The following is a 22704-nucleotide window of genomic DNA, read 5'->3' as shown; positions in this document are numbered from 1 at the left end:
ACAACTGACAAAATGACCAGTACAGCTGTGCCAGATGTTTCAAATTCTTTCAGGAGTCATTTTCGTGAACGATGCCCACAGATGCATCCTGTTTTGATTGTGTGCTTTCATTTCTGTTTTCCTTAGCTGACATTTTACACCCTATGAGTCTGTGACAGTATCTGACATAATCATATAAGACCTGATAATTTACACAATTATATAAGACATAATTATTCCAGACTTGAGAACTTTTACTGGCTTGATCACTCCTTTCATTTTGATTTTATTATGACTCACCTGTTAAAAATTGATGAACCCCAGCGTCTCGTGTCATATCACAATATAACTGCACGCATCAATCATTCGCTCCCTTTTTATTTCCTGCTTGACAACAGTCTCTCATTTAAAAATCCCCATCTTTTCAGTATACAAACTGTGTGCTACATTTAAACTTAATTCAACAACACAACTATGCAACTTTGTTGCCCCGATAAGGCCGATGGTGGTTTATCAACTTTGCATTAGTGTGAGCTGTAAACTCTCAAATACATTCACTCACTGCATTAATGCAAACTACTGCGAGATCCCTACATCTTCAAAGGCCACACAGGAGGACAGAAAGGAAAGGAAGTATCTGAGACATAATTAGCAGTAGCAACCGCTAACAGCTTCGGTAATGAGCACGATGTACACCAACTTCTCAGGTTACTGCGGTAACTTGTAAAAAAAGGGCCTTTAAGGCCAGTGTGACATGATTAACAGGAAAACCCACCGACACCAGCATGTTTCAGAAGGTTTAACTAAAGATTCTTTAATACTTTTGTCCGTCCGAGTATCAACTGATGTGAGCTCAGCTGGAAGATGGGTTGTGATGAGTTGGTGAAGGAAAAGATGAAGATGCTTGAGAGAATCAGAGCGTGCAAAGCTCTTATCTAAACACAGGTGTGCAAACAAATCTGTTGTGTTTACTGGACCGCGTCACTCCCCGTCTTTGAATTTGTTCCACACAGCAGAAAATCAGAAGCTGTAAGGCAAACTGAAATATTCCATCCTTTTACGAGGATTCTATGTGAACACATTTTTCTCTTTTATTTTGCCGGTACTAGTCCATTGTTTACACATCACTTCTGCTTCCGAAAAACTCAGGATGGCTGTGGCCAAATGACAAACTGGAAGCACCAAAAAGGGAGAACAGGAATTCAATGGGTGTCATGTTTGATACGCTGTCTCTAACCAAAACCTCCAGGTGTTGATGGTTATCCATTCACAAGTTTTTCTGGTGTTAAAGTTACCAAAGTCACCCACATCACTTTGAGATGATGGTGGCAGAATTCTTAAGAAAAATAAATGATGAATTCTTGGTGCAACTTCTGGGACTGAAATCAGATCTAACCTGAATGAAGGGAACTCAAGTAGTTCAAAGCTGAAGTCTGGAATTCCTGATGCAAGTCATTTACCTGACAGGGGACATACTTTTTCTGTGCTTGAGAGAATTTATTTGGGTGTCTGAAGTCGACCCCAAAACAGAAGAAAAAAAAGGAAATCTAGACTTAGTTTTGTTTCCAGTTACAAAGGATAATCACTTAATCAGTTTATTTGATGTGGATTTCTACATCACACTGCCAGCTCAGAGTAGAAATATTCAGCCTCCTTTTCATCTCCTTCCAGCTTCAAATGTCAAAGTCACAACTATTTTGCTCTTGCTTTGCTATTAACAACAAATTCTATTGTAAGGTTCGGATGAAAATGACTTGTATGGCTTATAAATTTAACATGGACTTTGGTTGTTCATATGAGGTATTATATCAATACTTAGGATGAAATAGTTGTTATTGTGGGGAAAAACCTTTCACCCAGTCTAACCACTGTTATTACATTGCAATGTATTGACGTAGCGGTGACATAAGACGGCCCTCGCTGAGGTAAACAGGCGAATGAGACCCATTTTCTATCTCTCACAGCTGAACAAATCTATTATGGAGAGTCCATTTCACATGCTGACAGTATAACAGGTGTTGGAATGCATCCACCAGGTTCACTTCCATAGATTTGAGGGACGGGTATCTATTTATCAATTTTGCAATACCCTTTTTTTATTTCCACCCATCCCAGGCCATTGGAAATAAACTCACTCACCGTACAGGTGCAGCTCTCTCAGCCCAGAGTCAAGGCTCTGACAACCCTGCCTCAAAGCGTCACAGCTCAAAGGTTGGTGACAGCCTGTCAACCATGCGGTTGTAAGGCGTGATGTCTGTTCCCCCTCAGTGGCAGCCGCCTTGGCTCACTGGAAACATCCCCACATTTTCATCAGAGAGTGCCTCTGAGCAGAGCTGCTTCACACATCTCTGTGTTCATCTCGGCGTATCTGACACAGGTGGTGGGAGGACAGCGGCCAGCTCACACTTCCCTCCACATAAACACGCTGCTGCAGAATCAGCATGTTCTGATCCTTACAGACAGCTAAGTGACAGCACCCCAGTTAAACCGGCAGGGCTGCTGAACATAACCAGAAAGCTGCTGTGTTTGGCACACACACACATTCCTGGCATTCTGAACATGTTGAGGGGCAGTCCTTGACCAGGCAGCTGGAGCTTCCATCCCGACCTAATTCTGCAGATTTGGAGCAGGTTCGGCAGAGCAGGGTTGATCTGTTTGCTGCACAAGCAAACGCACGATGCGATCTGCGGCTCTCTTTGAGTCCACAAAACAACAGCCCCCTAGGGGTGAACGCATTCGCACACGGCCCAGGACACTGCAGCCAGCCTTCCACTGCCTATTCCACTGATCCCTCCACTCCTGGATCGAGTGAGGGGGGAACAGCTGTCGGTGATGTTCATCACTCCGGAGTGCAGGAAACTTTCATGGTTTTTGTGCTTGCAGCAGCTGCTGTCAGGCCGTCCATGGAAGCTTCCCTGGCAGGGGGACACTCCCTCAAGCGAGAGGAGTGATCAGGAATGACCCTATGATAGGTTAGCATCTCTGGGCCTGGCTGCTAAATGGGAGCACTGAGAGAGGCTGGGCTTCTCCCCAGATGTGGCTCACAAAATTCAGGCTATGAGAGCTGACCAGAGCATCTTATACATCTAAATTGATTGCATTTCAGCGCTGGTACCCTGTCCTGCATACTGGCATTACTCCAGATGTTAATGGACAGGAATTTGGCCTTTAGCACAGTCAAAACTTATGCTGCTGCCATCAAATCCTATCACAACGGCTTTGGTGACAGTTTAGTGTTTAGTTACCCTGTGGTGAAAGGATTTCTGAAAAGCGTGTGTAGACAGATGTCGGTGACACGCTTCCTGGCTGCTCAGTGGGATTTGGTTCTGGTTAAGGCTCCATTTGATTCTTAACCTCAGGTCCTTAGTTTGTCAGTCAAAAGAGCTCTATTGCTGGCCCTGACAGCCACAAAGAGGGTTAGTGATTTTTCTGCTCTCTCTGTGGCTACTTCTTGAATCCAAGGAGATGGCAGCTCAGCTGTGCTGTGTCGTGCTACAAGGCACGCTCAGCGCTTTTCTCACACTTCAGAGAGCACTCCAGGAGCTTCCAGTGTCCGCCCAGAGCCAGTCTTACAAGCTGTGGGAGGCTATTGACTGGCTTGTGTTTCCCCTGGACTGGATCCTCCAAAAGATTTCAGGGCTCACTCCACCAGGGGGATTTTAACCTCCGGGACTTTGCATGGAAGAGATCTGCACTGCAGCCTCTTGGTCCTCTCCACGTTCTTTCATCTATTTTATCTGCGGGATGTCTCCACTTTCTCCATGACTAACCTTTTGAGTGTGCACTCTCCGTCCTACCTGTCTGTATTGGAGAGACGTTCTTATAGAGTGTCTTATATATTCATGACTGTGCTGTTGTGTGTGCACTGCATTGGCTCTTGGGTAATGGGTGTGTCACTCTGGGTTTGTCCATGGTTAGAAAAAATAGTTGCCTTCACCTGTTCAGCTGACCTGGCTTTAAGAAAGGTGGGCGTGGGAAGAGCTCGGGAGTGATTTTTTTTTAGATACAACCAACTGGTTGATTCAAACAGAATCTATAGTGTAATGTTGTTATATGGGAAATAAAAGCATCACGAGAAACTCAGGAGTAAATCCTTGTGTGCATCATCAGTTTTCTCCTGTGTTTAGCCCACCAAGGCTTATGGAGTAGGATCTGTTTGATATTTCGCTGCGTCACAATGAATGCACCATAGTTTCTCCTGCTTAAAAAAAAAAGATGCCCATATTTTGCACTATAATCAGGGATGTGTGCAGTGAAGTGAATGCACCCCCTCCCATCACACTCATCAGCCTGCCAGATTAGTTCAAATGTTTGTTGCATAAAACCCAGGAGAGGATTACAAGGAGGCACAGTGACAGATTTGTAACCTCAGAGATGCTCAGGTTTATACCAGGATGCTGTATTCGAGTGCATGAGTGAGTATTTTTCCCTGAAAGCTACAGCCCAAAATACCCAAAGAAGCTGCACGTTAATCACAAGAAGCTCTCTCTAACACACACACACACACAGACCTCCTCATCTGTCCTTGTGACGGCTCAGCAACAGTTGCTCAGAATCAGAAACAGCACTGGCTCCACCATTAAAATAATCCGTCTTTTCTAACCTCCGCTTTCATTAATGATCTTTATCTCGTTGAAACATGTTGCTTTTCTGTTTCTAATCTCCTGAATCCTGAATCCATAAGCTGCAGGGATGGTGAAAATGATGAGCATCCTCCATAAGCCAACACACACCCACATCCACAGGAAGGGCGCCACACCACTGTTAAGCATCTATTCAAAACACAGCTGAATGAGTTTAATTAACTCTTTGTTGACTGAAAGACCCCCAGAAAAATATGACAAGACAAGAGGAAGAGGTTTCATTTCTAAGCCCAAGAATCTAACGCTTTATATCTCAAATGAGATTTGAGACAACACGGTTTATGCAGATGCATTGCGGTGATGCGTCATACGAGCTGCTTCCTCTTTTTGCATTTCTCCTGTCACTTATAGTCTGTGAACAAACCCCAGAACCACAAGCAGAAACGATGCACACATAAAAAACATGAATACACGTTTTCCTCGACACAAACTGCTGTTTCTAAAGGAAGAATGTGTGCCGTCTGCAGACCATGAACACACACGTTCTTGGAGCAGATTACGTCCGATGAGCCTATGGTGAAGAGGAAAGAGAAAAACGTGACCAAATTTAATTTCACATTTCACCATTTGTTTGTGGGATTTTTGCCTTTTTGCTCTGGTCATGATTACAGAACTCATACACCAGATAAAACGGTCCCATTTTCTCTGCTTCATTAATGAGCGTCTCAGTTTCACATTTAATAAAATTGTACTTCTTCTTTGCAGCCACTTTCATCAGGAACCTTTACATTACACTTGTAAAAACAATGGATATTTGCATACATAAAACAGGACTTTTGAAGTACATGTTAACATGTTAGTTCTATCAAAATCATACAAAATCAAGCTTCTCAAAGCTGGACTAACACGAACAATGAATCACTCCTGCATTAGACTCAAATGGAACCGAGCGCTCTGTGCATGCATATTCATACATGTACAAGTTCCATCTCTCATTAAAAACAGTAAAGTGCAAGTGTATATTCTACAGCTGAAATCCCAATGAAGCTGCTCTCCTTCACATATTTCTCTGTTTGGAAAACGCATCATAAACTGTGTTAAGACAAGTCAACTCATGGTCACTTCAAGTATTTCCAGACTGTCGCTATGCTCTCATAAAACCCTGATTTTATAACCACAGCCTCATCTGACAAAGTCATCATTCAAGTAAGTTGAAGACGTCCGTGCAGTGAATCCAGCTGTACTTACAGGTACCATGACTTTTGAGACAGTTTGAAGCAGCAGAATGTCTTGAATCTTTTCTCCCACAGTCAGCAGCGTTGCAGCATCAGACATGCAAATGACTCATTAGAGTGTCTGCATCCATTCCTGGCTAAAAACAGGAGCGCAAATCAAGTTAGCGCACATTAACCATACACACACAGCTTTTTGTGAATTTGGTGAAACAAATGACAAACAGTGGCCACTTTCCGCTGAAGTGAGTCACCAGCAGTTGTGCAAGCATGAGGACTAGCTTGTTCTCCGACAGCTGCCCGTCTACGTACCGAGTGGAAACAGCGTTTAGTAAAAAGTTAAATCTCCCAACAGAATGCAACAGGACCAGGAGCTTCTCAGCTACGGAACTATCAAAGGATAAAAGAAGGCTGGAGGTCAGAGTCCACACTCTGATGAAGACATGGCATTATCCCAATGGTTTGCATGAAATAAAAACTGCATTAGAATCAGTTCTTTTTTCCTTGGAAACAGCATTTGACCACATATCAGTGAGCTGTGCAGGGGAGTTTCTTCGAGTCATTTTACTTGGAAAAACAGAATAAATCAAAGAACAGACATGGTCTGCAGTCGCATTTGTGAAATCAGTGACTGCTGGTGGATGTGCGGTCTTATTTTGCTACAGTCTCATTGGGACTTCTGATTAACAGAAACATGTAAAAGAGGACTGCTTTATTGAGAAGTCTGTTGTGTTACAGTATATGAGAGTGGGGTGAGAAGCAAACATAATGAGCTGAAATTGTGAAAATTCTGAGATAAACAGCATGTCACAGCACTCTGTTTAAAAATTCAGATTTGGGCCATAACACTCAGGGTTTGGTTCCTATTAAAAACAACATGTCCTATCATCAGCCACAGATGCAGGCACAGTCATCGTCTGCCCCAGTTTTATGTCAGCAGAGCTGCTTCTCATGTCTTCTTCAGTCTGACTCCCACTTCTTGATGTGAATCTGCTTTTGCCCAAATGCTGTAGGGATTTGTTGTGTCTGATTGCACTTTTCTCGGTAGCGAGTTGGTGAGCAGACATTGGACCGAGCGGTTGTAGATGACAGAAGCATTAGAACCTAAGCAGAGTTTTCTGGTGGTCAGTGCTGCTTGGAGGCTTCTCTGACACCTACAGACACAGTTATATGCAGTTGCTGTTCCTTGATTACAACTCTGCCATCACTCTGAACTCCAGTGTCCCACAGGGGTGTGTGTTGAGCCCCTTCTTTTTCTCTTATTTTTTAGCTAGCACTTGACTTGGTCACTGCGATGGCTCCGTTTCCTGCGGTATTTGAGGAGGATATGACTCCTACAAACGCTGATGGTGAACTTCTACAGATCAGCCATAGAGTCTGTCATTATCTACTGCATTACAGTGTGGTAATCTGGCTGCACTGTAGAAAACAGAAAAACTCTCTAGTGAATCTTCAAGACAGCAGAGAGGATCACTGGCTCCTAAATTCCCAGGCTGGAGGTCATCAAAAGGGCCTGCTGTACCTGGAGGGCCACTGCCATCATCAAAGACTATTCACATCCGGCCAGAACTTGTTTTTTCCCCTATAATCTGGTAAGCTTTCACAGCGGTTTCTCTGATAACTCCACAGCAGAGATCTTCGCCTTCCATTCGCTAAGCCCAACTACCAAACTAGTGCAAAGGTTTATACAAAGTGCCATCTGTTTGTATATGTTTGTAATTGTTCACTTTTATCTATATCTATTCATATATTTAATGAGATCCTTGTTCATATCTGTGACATTTATACTGTTGTTTTATAATTTCTACATTTAGTATCTGGCAGTCGATTTCATTCAAATTAAATTGTGACAATAAACGTCTATCTTGTCTCATCAGTTTGTGTGTGTGTAAGGGAAAGACAAGAAGAGAGAAAGAAAAAGAGGAGTACTCCGGGTAGGAGAACTCTGAGAAATGTGTGGCATTTTCAGCACAGAAAATATGTGAGCGAGAACGTTACCTTGGGTAATTCTGGCTGAAGATCAAAAGAAGACAGAGAACCATTCTCATAAGTAATGAGCAGGCATCAAAGTAGAGACAGCGGGAGAAGGAAGAGGAGCTTAGAGCCGCAGCACATTTCCCCTCTAACCCAATTAGTTTTCACACATTTAAAAACAAAACACCTTACATCTCCCTGATGTCTTCATTATTGCCCATGTACTCTAAGATAGGAGAAAAAAAGGATTTTGATGGGTCTTAATGACCGAGCTCCATCATATCTTAAAGATCGCATAGTTCGATATCTTCCTAACAGAGCACTTCTCTCTGGCTGCAGGCTTACTTAGTAGAATGGGAGGCAGAGCCTTCTGTTATCAGGCCCCCAGAACCAGCTGCCAGTTTGGGAAGCAGACACCCTCTCTATCTTTAAGATTAGGCTTAAAACGTTCCTTTTTAATCAAGTTTACAGTTAGGGATGTCTCTGGTGACTCTGAAACATCAAATAGTTATGCTGCTATAGGCCTAGTCTGCTGGGGGGCTTCCTATGATGCACCTCTCCTCCCTCTGCTCTCTTTCCTCTCCACGTATATTGGTATATGATATTATTGTTGTCACATACTCGTGTTTCTGCACTGTCCTCTCGTTCCAAGTCGGTTGAGGTGGATGCAAAGTTTTTTTTTAGCAATCGTGGTGTTCCACAGTCAAAAATACCCTCGCTATGAGTTATCTCCACATTAAACACATTAAATTGCATAACTATCTATGCGTTGTAGTTAAAGGACCTGATGAGGTCCTCCCGCTGAAATAATTAGCATACTAATGATCCGCAGGCTATTTCTGGCTCAGGTTATTACTGTTGTAACTCAGCCTTCAACATTTGCCTATCGAAGCCTCTGTAAACATTGGCGCCACAGCATGGATACAAAAACTTACTCAATATCAAATATGAATGTCAAAAATGCAGTGTGTAGCGTCACAAGTGCTACTCTCCTGCCAAAGCAGATTTAATTACCAAGCACTGACAGGGATTCCTGAGTTTACCACCATATTTCCTCATAATCTGAAATTACACAGGAGCTAAAGCGTACAAAGGTTTAACACATTTCAAAGAGGTCATATTCGCACTTTGTCATGAGCTTATCAGCCTCTGGGGCTTCCATGTCCTGCAAGCCTGCGTATGTGTGTGTGTGCGTGTGTGTGTGTGTGTGTGTTCTCTGGCAGGCTCTCTACACACAGCTGTGGTTCATCTGCACGTCAGCCTAACAGCTCACATTCCCCCGGTTGATCTCCACTCTTTGCCAGACCGTTGGACAGGCTTTGAGGTAACGCTGAGCCGATTCTTGTCCGTCAGTAAGCTGACTCGCTTACAAATCTTGTAGAAATGAGTTTCTTTGCTATGCTCAAAGATTAATGTATTAAGTTCTTCAAACAGAACTTAAGACATTCCCTATTTGTCGCCGAACCAAGGGGACTAAAAGCGGTTACTGTAAAAAGAAAATAATAATACCTCGAGAAAAAGGTTCAACACTGAGCTGAATTTCTAATGTTGGTTTACTGCAGCAGCTCTGGGGGCAACCTAGCAGAACACACGTTCTCAGATATGGGAATACTCCTTGAAAATGACACCTTTCATATAAAGTCCCCACTTGAATTTCAGGCAGGGAACTAGCTTTGATGTCATCTCTTTTTATTGCTCTCTACCATCGCTACCACATGAAGAGAAAAGGAAAAGCGTGTAATATATGAAAACCAGAGAGGTGTCTGATATCAGAATCCATGATTGGCGTGTTCTGTCTGTGATGGTGAGTGGGATGCACGCACAACACCTTGACTGGCACTGTTTACCCACAACTTTCATGCAAAGAGTCTTTTTTCATGACAACACCTGAAGTAGCCGTCCATCTGAAGGGTTTGTGGGTAGAGAAGCGTTCGGTAAAGGACCGATGTTTTCTGCATTTACTCTCTGGGCCAAATGATGCAAGGATATCTCAAATTCCAGCCTTATCATTTATCCAACAAGTATATATTCAGCATAGTCTCAGTCCGGAAACAGACATGCGCAGAGTTAGATATTATAGCTATTACAGATATCTGAAACACCAACACCACCTTTTGACAGGTTCTTGGCTACATTGTGACACTGCTACACTGGGAAAATGTGCCTGTTACATGTTTTGCTGTGACACCGAGTGCCCAGCAGATTCATAAAGCACCCAAGCCACAGAGGGGTTGAATATGTGCAGGAACTGCAACTGAGGTTTGGGAGAAAAAAATGGATAAATCTGTCAGGCAGAAGTAGATAAAGCCCCGAGAGTAGCAGAATGTACTCTCTGCCTCCCCCGTCACCAATCATCCATATCTGGGAGGAACATGGAGCAGATGCTCAATTAAGCTGTAAAAACAAATGTTGTCCCTCTAGCCTTCCTGCCATCTATCTAGCTTTCTCCATATTCATCATTCATCATTACCTGTGATTGAACACACACTCAGCACGCTGAAAATACCTTTATTCACACATGCAAATTATAGATGATTAAGATTTACCGTCTCTTGTTTTCAAACTAGACATTTGCAGCCAGAGTCACAGCCCAGACATCTGATATGAACAAGGGCTCTAACAGATTGCACTGCCATGTAGCAGTTCAGTCACCTGCTGGGCTTACAGTGAAAGAACACTGCTCACAGGAGAAAGACGACAATTTCCTTCTACTTTTAATCAATAGGTGTGATATGAACAGAATTCGAATAAACTGGACTGAACTGGATTACTGGCCAAGAAAGAAAGTCTGCACATGGACTTGAGAAGGAATGAGACTCCCGCTGTACTGCAGTGATTAATACGTTTCACCTAATTGAACAACTAATGGAAAACTAATTGATGTAGCGAGTGACTTCTCATACCTTTAACAACCATCAATCCCCCAAAAATGAGGTCAGCTGACAACCTGAGTATAAAGAATGAGGTTTTTCCATCAGTAGACTTTTTTTTTTTCTTCTCTAATGGTAGTCACATTCCAAGATGACAATATCGGGATTCATCCGAATGAAACTGGGAAAGAGTGGTTCAGGGAGCATGTTTCGTATTGTAACAATGGGTTTTCTTACCTGAACAGCAGTGACAGTTGAACAAAATCCAGACGGTTCACCGATGCTTCAATCCTCCGGGCTCTCAAATGTTAACTCCCAGTGATATTATTGTTTGAATGTTGGTACCCCCGCTCAGAGACCTCCATAATCAATACTTCGCCTCTGACAGCTATCCAGATTCTCTCCCTCTCTGTTACCCAGTTAGCTTGTTCAGAGGATCTACTGGCAGCTGCTGAGCTTAAATTAAGGCTCAAATTAAATTAGGAGCAGTTTAATCTTCTCCGGATACCAAACAGGGAGACAGGGACAGGAAAGGATGCGAAACTGGCAACATCCCATAATAAAAAGATGCTGTAATACCAACCTCCCTTCCGGTGACATCTTCAACTTTGCCCTCATGTTTAAATTCCATTTACACTGTAATCTTATTCTGACTGATCGCCAGATGCCGTTTCCTCACTGAAACATAAAAAAGACCTAAGGCAGGTCGTGTGGCTGCTGGTGGTTGTCTTGTGTGAATTCCAAAGTGGATTTTTTTTCCAACAACAAAACACTGCTCTGCCTGCAAGGAACCGCAGGAAAAAAGGAAGAAGTAAACTCACCCTTTTTATGATGCAAATACCTCTAAAGCCAACGATCCAACGTTATGTTATAACCTAAAGTCATTTCATATTAACAGCATTTGCAGTGCAACCTTTTTGAATAAAAAAACCCCTCCATAAATGTTTTTACACTCTTAGGAGACCAAAACGTTTTCCAAGGTGTCGCTCAATAGACTTGAATTCATTCTGAGAGTAGAACTCTTTTGTACCGAGTAAAAAGAGAAAAAAGTGAAGCCTGCCAGCCTTATTTCGACACATGCCCCTCAGTGACTAAACCAGAATATCAACTAGGCCAGATGAAATACACAGAAAGACATTCATGCCAAGCCCAGTGACAGCAGGCTCATTCCAGAACATTCCAGTCGAGTCTACACAGGGAGGCTCCAAAACATCTGGAGTTTGCCTCAGCATAGCCAGTCTCACACATGAAGGCCTCCCACACACAAACAGAAACTTGGAGACACACATGTTGTTCTTATACACACACAAAAAGGACTTCCCAACTGGACTCTGCAGACAGGAGGAACATCTGTCTTACTAACAGCATCATGTGAACATAGTGATATGTGATCAATGGATGACATAAGAATCTTCACAGGTTCCCACTGCTTCTCCTGGTCTTTGACCTGAGCAGCTTTCCACTCTGCCTATTGTGCTAAGTCTTTAGGCTGCCTTAAAAAAGCAAGCCGACACAGTTTCCTGAGGTCAGTCTACAATAACCCCTGGAGTTAAATATTATGGTATGACTGAGCCCAGTGAAAAGACCCTGAGAGCTCAGAACACACACCAGACTCGACTGGCAGTTTTATTCTCAAATACTTCAATTTCTCTCCTCTGCAGTTGGACCACAGATAGCTGGTAGCTACTGGCCCCTCTTTTAGTCACAGCCTCGTCTCAAATCTTGTGTTAAATGGCTGAAACTGTTGAAACACGTAACATTTGCTGGGAGATTAATAACGCCACTGAGAACTCGCATCATATCCCTCCATCACATATGGGCTCCATAGCAGCTAACATTTAGAACTGTTACACATATGGCAAGCATTTAACCAGTGTTTGTTTCTGTAACAGCAGCTACTGATGTTGTACTGACGGTGCATTCAATGACAAATGGTAAATCTAAATTTCCAAATCACAACATGTCAAAAATGACAGAATTAGAAGTCAGTTTGTAGTGCTGGTGGAACATTATCAGCTCACTTATTTATTCTATTCAGGGTGATAACTAATGATTATAGTTAATGTTAATATCAAAGAAAAAAGCAAGGGCAAAAGAGTTTCATCTTCCACTTCCGAGGTACAGCGACTGCAGCATCTTCTGAAGTTGAAGTAAGGCAAAGATACAGAGGGAGGAGGAGGATGAACTTTCTACAAAGACATACATTGACCCAGAAAATCTGAGCGGCTCATTGATTGATTCAGATTTATGGGACGAAATGCCAGGGTTTTGGAATTTTTTTAGTGGTTAAGTTGGTAGTGACTTCAGATACCCAAATATGTTGTCAAGCACAGAAAAGAGGAATTTTTGCATGCCGTGTCCCCTTAAGCCTTTTGGGCCAAGTAATCCAGTCAAGTGTCACGTCTCACACACAATTCTTCCATAAAAAATGAGAAGTCTTTTAAATAAAGAATGAAAATTTAAGAATGTTAAACTGTGAACTGTAACAAAAGAGTGCAGCAAACATCGCTCCCTTTCTGCTAAATAAATTATCCACAGTTGCAGCGAGCAGTTTGTAGGTGTACCCGAGTTTAGCTGTGTAAGTATGATGCCAAGCAGTGCTGCACACACAGCATCCCACTCCACACATAAATCAAAATGAGAGGAAAAGCAAAGAAAAGCTTGAGTGCTTACTGTGTGAGAGGCTTGCGGCAGAGCACCAGAGCATCGTAGAGCAAGCACACTCCGAACACGGTGATGCCCGTCTCCTTGACCAGCATGGCACAGGAACCCAGCATCAGGCTGACCAGCAGAGACCACAGAGACGCCGTGGAGGGCAGAGAGTCCTCAGTGACACATTCCCCCACACTCCTGAGAAGCAACACACCACAAAAGGCCTTTTAAGAAATATAGAAAAAGACTTGTTACATCTAGTTCAATGAAATGTGCGTGTTTCAGTGGAACAGAAACGTGATATCCAAGGTCAGACAGTTATTGATCAGAGCTGCTGTGGGACTGTCACATTAGCAGAACTGGAGCTGTGCATGTTTTGTCCCTGCTGTACTGAGACCACAGTCAAAAGGAAGAGATGCCCACCACAACCCTCCTCCCATACAAGCTCAAATTGTCCATTCATCCCGTCTGGATCAGCTCATACCTCACAGTGACAGGTAAATTAATCCACTAAATGTTGAATGCGACCCACTGCCTTTTTAGTAGATTGCAAAGAATACAGTGTCAGCGACTCATTTTTGTTGGAATGTCCTTCACTCTATGACTTGCAGATTTAATTAGGTGGTAAGTAGCTATATCAATTTATGGAATTGCCCCGTGGCCTTGTGGTAAAGATGAAATTCTATGAATTCCCATCACTGAGCGTCAGACTGGGACACTCGACCTCCGAGCATCCATCAGCGTGTGAAAGTGTGATAGAAAAAAAGTCCCCTGTGACACTGTATAAACTAAGAGGTGCTGTATGAATGTGTGTGTGGGAGGGTGAAACCTAAGTACTGCCCGTTTACTGTTGTTCTTTTGGTCCTCACCTTGTCCACATGTTACGGACTGCTGAAAACGTCAAAAAGCTCTCTTGGATCTCAAGAGGTCAGCCAATAAAATCATATGTTTTTACAATTTCTATCTCATCTACATCCCTTGGAACTGCTACAATCCTGCTGACCGAGAGTGATAGTGAGCTTGATAGTGAGGTTAAGGTCAGGTTTGGGTTAGGTTGTATACAATCAATGGAAGCCAATGCAGTGTTGTAAAGAAAATCCCCGTGCAAGCTTGTGTGTGTGTGTATGCGTGTGTGAGAGATGTATGTTCAGTGCATGTTTATCCATCATGATGGCAACAGAAATCCGAATAGCACACAGACTTATGGGTATTTCCTGTCAGCCTGGGGAGTGTGTGCTAGTGTAGATAACGTGTGGGGTAGCATAGAGTTGTCTTACCTAATATAGGAGAGGAATGTCAGCAGGAACAGCAAACAGGCCAAGACGTCAGCCCTGCCCACAATACCAGACACCTGCAACACACATGCAAGCACACACTCAGATCACTCATGCGCTGGACAGCTCCAGTGAGGAAACGCTGCTGGATGTTGATGGGATGCAAAACTTGAGCTGCTGCAAAAGAGAAATTTATGCCAACACTTGCTCCCTCAGTGTAATTACTGTCAATATAAGCTGGAAGGGATGGGAAATGGTTGCGTGCCTGCAGCTACTCAACAGAAACTTTTGAGGATAAGATTAGGACAAAGCTCTATGTGACTTGCAATGCTTTTCTGCAACACTGAGACATCCTGTCTAACACTCTGCTGAAGCCTGGCAGGAGAGCACCTCCAGAAACCAGACTGTCTGCTGTTAGCATGTGCAACAGCTGCCGTTCACAAAGAACAGCAGCTGTACACGCCTGTATCTGTAAATGATAGCGATTGTGACAGTGAGGCAGCGCAGTCTGTTGGTTTTGTTTCAGGCCGAGGATTATGGGAAATGTGGCGCTCGCACTCTCTTCAGCAATGCAGCTGTGCTCCGTCCATTAGTTTCTGTGTACACCAAGAGGTTAAATAAAGGTATGATGGTAATAATAATCATAATAATAATTTCAAACACCCTTTTTTTAATGTTTCTCATCAATGAAGTCAAGTCTTTGAGCTCCCACACAAATGTTATCCTGCAAGCTGGCACAAGGATTGAAGCAGAGACAGTTGGAAACGAAGCAATCAGAGACAGATGAACTGACATAAGCATCTAATAACAGTCGGCTTGACTGCAAATAGCCCTCATAGGTAATCAAAGACCAACTGTCTGTTTCTTTATTTGTGCAACAAAGTGTGTTGTGCTGCTTCTTACATTCTTACAAGAGGTATTCCTGCTGTGCTCTCGCTTCATGCTCATCCAGTGATCTCACATTTCCCATGATGAGGCTCACAGAGAAACCCTGCTCTCCAAATATAAATATCAAGTATGGTTGATAAATCACAGGGGGAGAGGTCCTGCGTTTTCAGCAAGGAACTACAGCCAATGGCAGAGCAAGAGACAGGGTCGGGGGACACAACGGGGCCAAACCCAACAAAACAGGATGGAGAGCAAGGTGAAGAAACTTTCCTGCACAGGAATCTCGGCAGAGTTTGGTTAAAAGTTGCACACAATAGACAGAGAATTAGGGGTTATTGACCAGTTGTTTTGCAGCCGTTCTCCTACCTACAAGACAAATTCTCTCTACCTCCAAGTGACATGTTCTGGTATTTTCAGATTAGGCATTACATCACAAGCCATAAAGATTGGAATACGATTAAAAATGCTCCAACAAATGTAGAAACTTACTTATTTAATATCATAAAGCATCAGCTACCCAACAAAAAGCATGTTTCTCATATATACAGAAATCTATTATTGGATACACCAGACAATACTTTTTCTATCAAAAATAACTGGGAGCTGGAGCTAAATATTATAAATGAGGATGGAGAGTGGGAAACATTGTGCATTGGATGCCATAAGGGTATTAATAGTGACATGTGGAGGGAATGCGACTGGAAGATGAAGACTACGTTCTTTAAGACACCTTCGGTGATTTCCAAATTTGTAGATGAAAGTGAGATAGATAAAGTTCTGGGAATCGATTTACCATTCCCCCCTAGTCGGTTTCTTTTCGATCTAACTCCTGAAGACATGTACACCAGAGACCAAACATACCCGTTACGTATCCTCTGGATGACTGCTAGGAAAATGGTGACAATAAAATGGATGAATTCACGGCCACCTACAGGGGCACAGTGCAAACAGAAGCTGGGGGACGTGTATGGAATGGAGGCTCCAACTGCTCAATTACATTTAAGGTCTGATGTCTTTTTGAGGAGGTGGCTTCCTACCTCAATAACTGAGGGGAACACCACATTGTGCTGTTATATCTCAATTTATCTCATTCATTATTATTCTTATCCACCTTAAATGTTTCATAAAAATATAGTTAATAAATAGTTAATAAACCAAAAGCATCACCAGGAGCTAAGAGTGTCGTCGACTAACAATATGAGTGACACCTTACTTTAATCTCTGGGAACATATGAGATATTAAATCATATGTGGGAAGACGCCGTTCAGTTACAGAGTTTGTTTGTCGGCTCAGACTAAACAGCTGCTGACTCTTGTCATTGTTTGAACACTGTCAGTGTTCTGCAGGTCCACTGTTACTCTGGGCACATTATGTCTCCAGTCACTGTCCATCAAGTACAGGAAGACCGCCCAGCTTTTATATTTAAAGATGGTGAAGTCTAACATTAAAGTGCATGGAAAGGAAAGGATGATAGTGCACAGTGTGGCTAGCTTAGGTTGACATGCACATGAGGAGAGGCCAGCTGCTATTTAAGCAGAAAAAATAGGACCCAGTTATAAGTACAGTGGCACAGTGTAGTTATAATAACTGTCATAGACTATGAAACAGAAGCTAGGGACTCTGTTACCAAGGAGATGCTACCACGAATCCATTTTAGCCAAGCAGAATCAGAAAAGAGAGGTGATCATCAGGGTGCACCCCCCCATCTCCACAGCAGCTCACTGTGCACTGCTGCGGCATCTCGCTGTGTCCCAAGCCCCGATTATGGAAGGCCGGCAATCTGGTCAGCTGTTCCGAAGAGCTTTAGTCCCAGAACAAAATGAATTATCATTAATATAAGTATTTATCCATTTAGTTCTTTGTATCATATCCTATCAACGCTGTATTGCAGCTGTATTTGTCGGGGGGGTTGTCCTTTGTGGACAGATGAATCTGTGCGCCTCCTGTCATGACTCTGCAGCCGTTTCCAGGCGATTGTGGTTGAGGAGACAAGAGAAGACATGTCAGCTGTGGGAAATTATACTCAACAAGTTTCTAATGCGCTCAATAAGACAAATGTTAGCCTCCAGAGCCAGGGTGCCATGTGGAAAAGACGATGCCAGGTGGGTTTAGGCTTTCTGATGTTTAACTAAATCCTTGCAGATCATCAGAATAATGCTTACATAATTACACGAAACCTCTGGTCTTTACCAACACAGCCCACACAAAGTTTATTTCCTGTGCGTATGAGCGAGTCAGAGAAGTGGCCGACACACGGCTGACACGGTCAACACACGGCGAACATTCTATCAGCGCTAAGAGGAGCGCATGTATTAATGAATAGAGGCTTTTCAGCTCTGAAACAGGAGCTTCCTTCATTGGATATGGACTGACTGAGTGACTGCCAGATGGCCACCGTGGACAGAAGACAGAAGAGACTGCTTCAGTGATGCAGTCTGTTGAGTGTCTTTGGATATATTAATGAACAACTGTGAGAATATGTAAGTCTCTCTCTTCAGACTGATTCAATCTCTCTTTTGATAGATTGATAAATTGGATCTCTTTCATCAAGAGGAAGCCAGTGAGTTGGAGGGTATCAGCTGATTAAACTGAAGCAGAGTTCTATCTGCTGGTTTTGCAGATTAAAAGAAACATCACCAACCCCCAACCACCCCCAAAAGCAACAGAGACATTTCTGCTGAATAGGTTAGAGCCAGTAGTGTGTTCCTTACAGGAAGCAAAAGCACAAGATACTCAACTGAGACAAAACCAGCCACCCTCAGGGGATATGGTTAGTAATCAACTCCAGCACAGCTTTCAGGCCCCAACTCTGCTTCCCTATTGTGCTCCTCCGCACTAAGGGAGATTAAATATAAAGGCAGATTATAAATCATACATATATACCAGTTATCAGACTGCTGATATCATAACCTGGCTAAAGGAGGAGGTAGAGGTAATTGCTATCAAGACAACAGAGTTCCTCACAATGCAAGTGGTGGGGAATTAATACACAGAAGAGGGGGAGGGTGTCCAGTCTCCAAGTGTGACATAGATACTCATTTATGTGAGCAGATCAGCTGCAACGTGCTGCATATTTGTAATCAGCATTTCTCTGGACCCCTTCCAGATCTGTTTTAAATGCTTCTCTGCCGTTATCCTCCCAAAACCCCATAATGACTGTCACAGCTCTCAAACCAAATTTAACCATCATTGTCTAGTCCATGTACATCAAGTCAAGTTGCGGAGGCAACAGATCTAGGGGAGAAACCCACACATCCCTACTTCCGGCGACAATTCCCAGCTCCTCCTGAGGAATCCCAAGGCAGACCGAGGCCAGAGGGGATACATGATCCCTTCAGCATGTTCTGGGTCTTATCATTAAGGCTGAGCTCAGCTGCCCTCCAAAGGAAAGTACTTTCAGCCACTTGTATTTGCAATCTTATTCTTTAGGTCACTACCAAAATATGCTGCCCTTTGGTGAGAGGTGGAAGGAAGCTGGACCGGGGAATCGAAAGCTTCTTCACAGCAACGGATAGGCGCAACACCTTCATTACCTCTGACGAAGCCCTGATCCATCTGTCCTTTTTCTTTGAAAATGTTCACACTCTTAATCATACCTCTGATCTTGTACTGGCAATTAACCAAATTTAAGGAATTCCATTATCACGTTCTTCAGTGCCATGTGCTAATACAACAGAGAGGAGCTACCTAAACTTTACTTTACTTTGATATAGCTACAGCTTCAGTAAGTATGACACTGGACAATGCTGCCCCTCTGAGAAGGAAAGTAAGCAGTCAGAAGAGCCTGGATCCTCGTATAAATAAAACTGAATAGAATGGGATTAAGAGAAGGAAAGAAAGGTTTATGTTGTCGCACGCTGCTAAAACTCACCCTCCTGTCCTAATATTTTATCCACATGAATCAGCCGCAAGACAGTATTATCTCCTTTCCTCCATTAATGATAAGGTATCATTAATGGAGGAAAGGAGATAATACCGTCCTATGCTAAAGGAGATAATAAAGAAAGCACCAGAGAATTATCACAGCTGCTACTTAGATACTTCTGGGTCATCTCACTCAGTTAGGATAATTTGATTGGACCCAGGGTATTCACAAGTGTTATGTAGTGCTGAGGGTTGTGCCTCGGGAGAGCTCTTCTCTACAGCCTTATATCGTCAAACCTGGCCCCATCTTCCATTGACAACTGGCATTGCCAGCCCATCAGAAATCTGAGCCAATCCCATTTAGCCTGAGCAGATGAAGCATTAAGGCACAAAAAAAAGAAAAAAGAAGCATTTCTTCTCATATCAAGAAACTATTCACTTATCAGAGAGAATAAAGGCAGAGACTCGAGAAGATTTATTACCATAAACAATCTTTTTTACGCCAAAAAGAGTCCCAATTATACTGGAAAAAAACGGGAGTTTAAAAACAATAAATCAATGAATTAGAAAGGGGGAAAAAATGTGTTCATTAGGTACTCACTGCCTCGGTGTGGACAGGGTGCACAGCAAAGAGGAGGGCTGTGACGATGGCAAGGCGCTGGTCTCCAAATACGCAGCGTTCACATGTGTACATGAACAGGCAGGTGGCGGCGCAGTGCAAACACACGTTGGCAACATGGAAATACAGTGGAGTCATACCGCCCAGCAGGATGTTCAACCTGACCAACAGAGACACAGAAAACATCAGCTGATTAGGAGAGGAGATAAGTCTCACATACTCTTACTTTAATACAGCGGCACTACAAAAGGGTCAACAATCCCAAGCCAAATGATTGCTTCGAGGTAGAATGCTGTATTCCTGACGCCAGATATGTTGCTCAGCATCTCTCAGAAGCTGATCCTTCAGAGAGAAGTGAGAATGAGTAGCTTATAACCGCAGAGTCCTCGACCCAGAAACAGGGAAACACTGCAGGCAACAAGGCTCCACTTTTTGTTAATGGACACTGTTTATCATTTCAAGCACAGTATTTCTATATGCCTTTTAAATGCAGTCCCCTCACTTTTAAAAGTGATAACTGGAACAGAGACGAGTGAACTATCAGTACAAATATACAGTGAATGGCTGCAAGAAATGGCACAAGGATGTGAAAAGAAATGACAGCCAAAGTGAAAGCCTGCAGGAAAAGGAAGAAGCTGGCGGAATGCTCTCTGGATTACATCAGGGGCATTTTAAACAACATCAGGTATCATATTTGAATATTTAACTCGGGATAAACTTAACAGCTTGAAATTGTCCGGGCAGAAAAACAGCAGCTTTCCCGACTTAAAGCGACTTAAAAGGGGGAGAAGAAAAAAAAAGGAAACAGTATTCTAGTATTCTCGTATCCTCTTCTGCTCATAATCCAATGAGACGACTGATAAAACCTGCTTGAGCTTGTGGAGAGAGCATCAGTCCTCACCATTATCTCAGTCTGCCCTCAGCGCCGGGGCTTTTGACGCCTCGGCGAGGTGAAAGCTTTGGATGAATGTAATTTCCTCTCCCTTCATGTCTTTGGCTCATGTATTGATCCGGAGAGATTTTAAATGAGGAAGCGGGTTAGGGTTCAGTCCTGACAAAAAGTCATTGTGGAGCGTCGCTGCCGATGGTCACACATGCGAGAGGGATTTGAGCCATGACCTTTATGAGCTCGAGTCTCAATCATGAATGATAATGAGCCTGACCCTTCAAAGAGGGAATTTATAGGGGGATATGGTTCCAGATGATGTGTCATCTTCTTCCTCTACATTACACTACAGATTGTCCCAGTGTCTTTCTTTACTGACTGTGGAATATCTCATGACAAAAAGATTCAACAATAAAATGTACTGCCTCTCAAGTTCGAATGATATTGTGCTTTAAGATGAAATAGCTGCTTCTTCCATCTGAAATGATTCATGAAAAGGATGCCACCTCTTTTTAAGATAATTCCTTTGGAGCCCAACTCCTTAATCTAAACTCCATTGACGTTGTGTTAGCGTGTCTCATGGATTGGATGAGGAAGCAGGATGAAAATGATCAAAATTTGCCCTAGAAAGCAAGTTCTGCTTAGTTTGTACATGCTGCCAATAAAGCAACAACAGAAAATAAACAACAACACTGTTGCCGTCAGCCCCGATCGGTCGAGACGGATGGCTGCTCTTCCTGGTTCTGCTGGAGGTTTTTCTCCTGTTCAAACGGAGTTCTTCTTCTCCACTGACGCCTCATACACATAATACAGTTACAGTAAATTGGATTGTATTGGAACACATTTTTAACCTAACTTGAGATAACTCTTTTTGTGAAGTGGCCGATGTATAAATAAACCCAATTGAATTGCTAACCGAGTAGGCAAATAATGAAAAATGCCAAAATGCATTCATGGGCTTCTTCTACTGTCTATGGTTACTGTAGTACTTTAAACAATCAAGCATCTAATTTGAAAATCTACTTTATTGGTCCTTTAAATGGGCTGCACGGTGGTGTGTTGGTTAAAACAATCTCCCTAAAGTTTCCCTAGGAGTGAGAGTGCACGGTTGTTTGTCTCATTTGTGTCTGCGTGGCCCTGTGATGGACTGGCAACCTGTGCACGGTGAACCCTGCCTCTGACCTGATGGCAACTTTTCCTCCAGGTGGAAAAGTTTGGCTGTTTGGGAAATTTTTGGGTGAAAAAAAAAAGACTGATTTGGAGGAGGAAGGTAATCAAACACGTAATTGCTTGTGAAACGTGTATAAAAATTAATTGCGATTCAACTTAAAGAATAATTACATGATTAGGACACATTTAACTTTCCATACTTTACCTATTTTTATGAACAGCTTCATCTTTTAAATGCCTCTTATGTAACAAAAGGGTTACTCTCACCTCCACAAGCACCTCTTAGCTGCCTCATTGTTCCCAAGCTGGGATCAAATGCATTCCTACGCCTCATGCCAACTACGTGGTACCATTTTAAAAGCCTCACTCACAGTTTGAGGTTCAGGTTCATGTCCTTTTAGTGTTGGAACGGCCCCGACTTTTAGCTTCAAACATCATACTGGGTCAAAAAACAGTTGTCTGTGAAGTGTAGTGAACAAATGCAAGCATTTTCACAACTGTGGTGCCTGGGAAAAACTTGCCACGTCAACAAAAATCAATATCTTGAAGGTACATGTCAAATAATAAGTTATTTGCTCTGAGAAGCAGTGGTGGATCACTCCCGACTTGCGGCGCAAAAACCTCCAACTTAAAACGGTCTCGTGGATTACATGGAAAATCCTGCATTTCACTCGTGTGGCGTGTGTGAAAAGGGTGAAGGAAAAAAAGTTTT

At 42.9% G+C, this 22704-nt stretch overlaps 1 protein-coding gene across 1 annotated transcript in view; it reads right to left on the bottom strand.

Moving 5' to 3' along the window:
• tmtc1 (transmembrane O-mannosyltransferase targeting cadherins 1) overlaps positions 1 to 22704 on the bottom strand; it is a 67369-nt gene that overhangs the window by 36880 nt on the left and 7785 nt on the right. The window contains exons 2-4 of the mRNA XM_072377503.1: positions 19919 to 20096; positions 14568 to 14641; positions 13312 to 13488 (exon numbers count right to left, since the gene is read on the bottom strand). Of these exons, the coding sequence (XP_072233604.1) occupies positions 13312 to 13488; positions 14568 to 14641; positions 19919 to 20096 (429 nt within the window). The remainder of the gene's footprint in view (positions 1 to 13311; positions 13489 to 14567; positions 14642 to 19918; positions 20097 to 22704) is intronic.

The sequence above is a fragment of the Leuresthes tenuis genome, unplaced genomic scaffold, assembly GCF_036924035.1.
Source record: "Leuresthes tenuis unplaced genomic scaffold, fLeuTen1.0.hap1 SCAF_23, whole genome shotgun sequence".
Classification (NCBI taxonomy): domain Eukaryota; kingdom Metazoa; phylum Chordata; class Actinopteri; order Atheriniformes; family Atherinopsidae; genus Leuresthes; species Leuresthes tenuis.
This window is presented reverse-complemented; position numbering and strand designations above follow the sequence as displayed.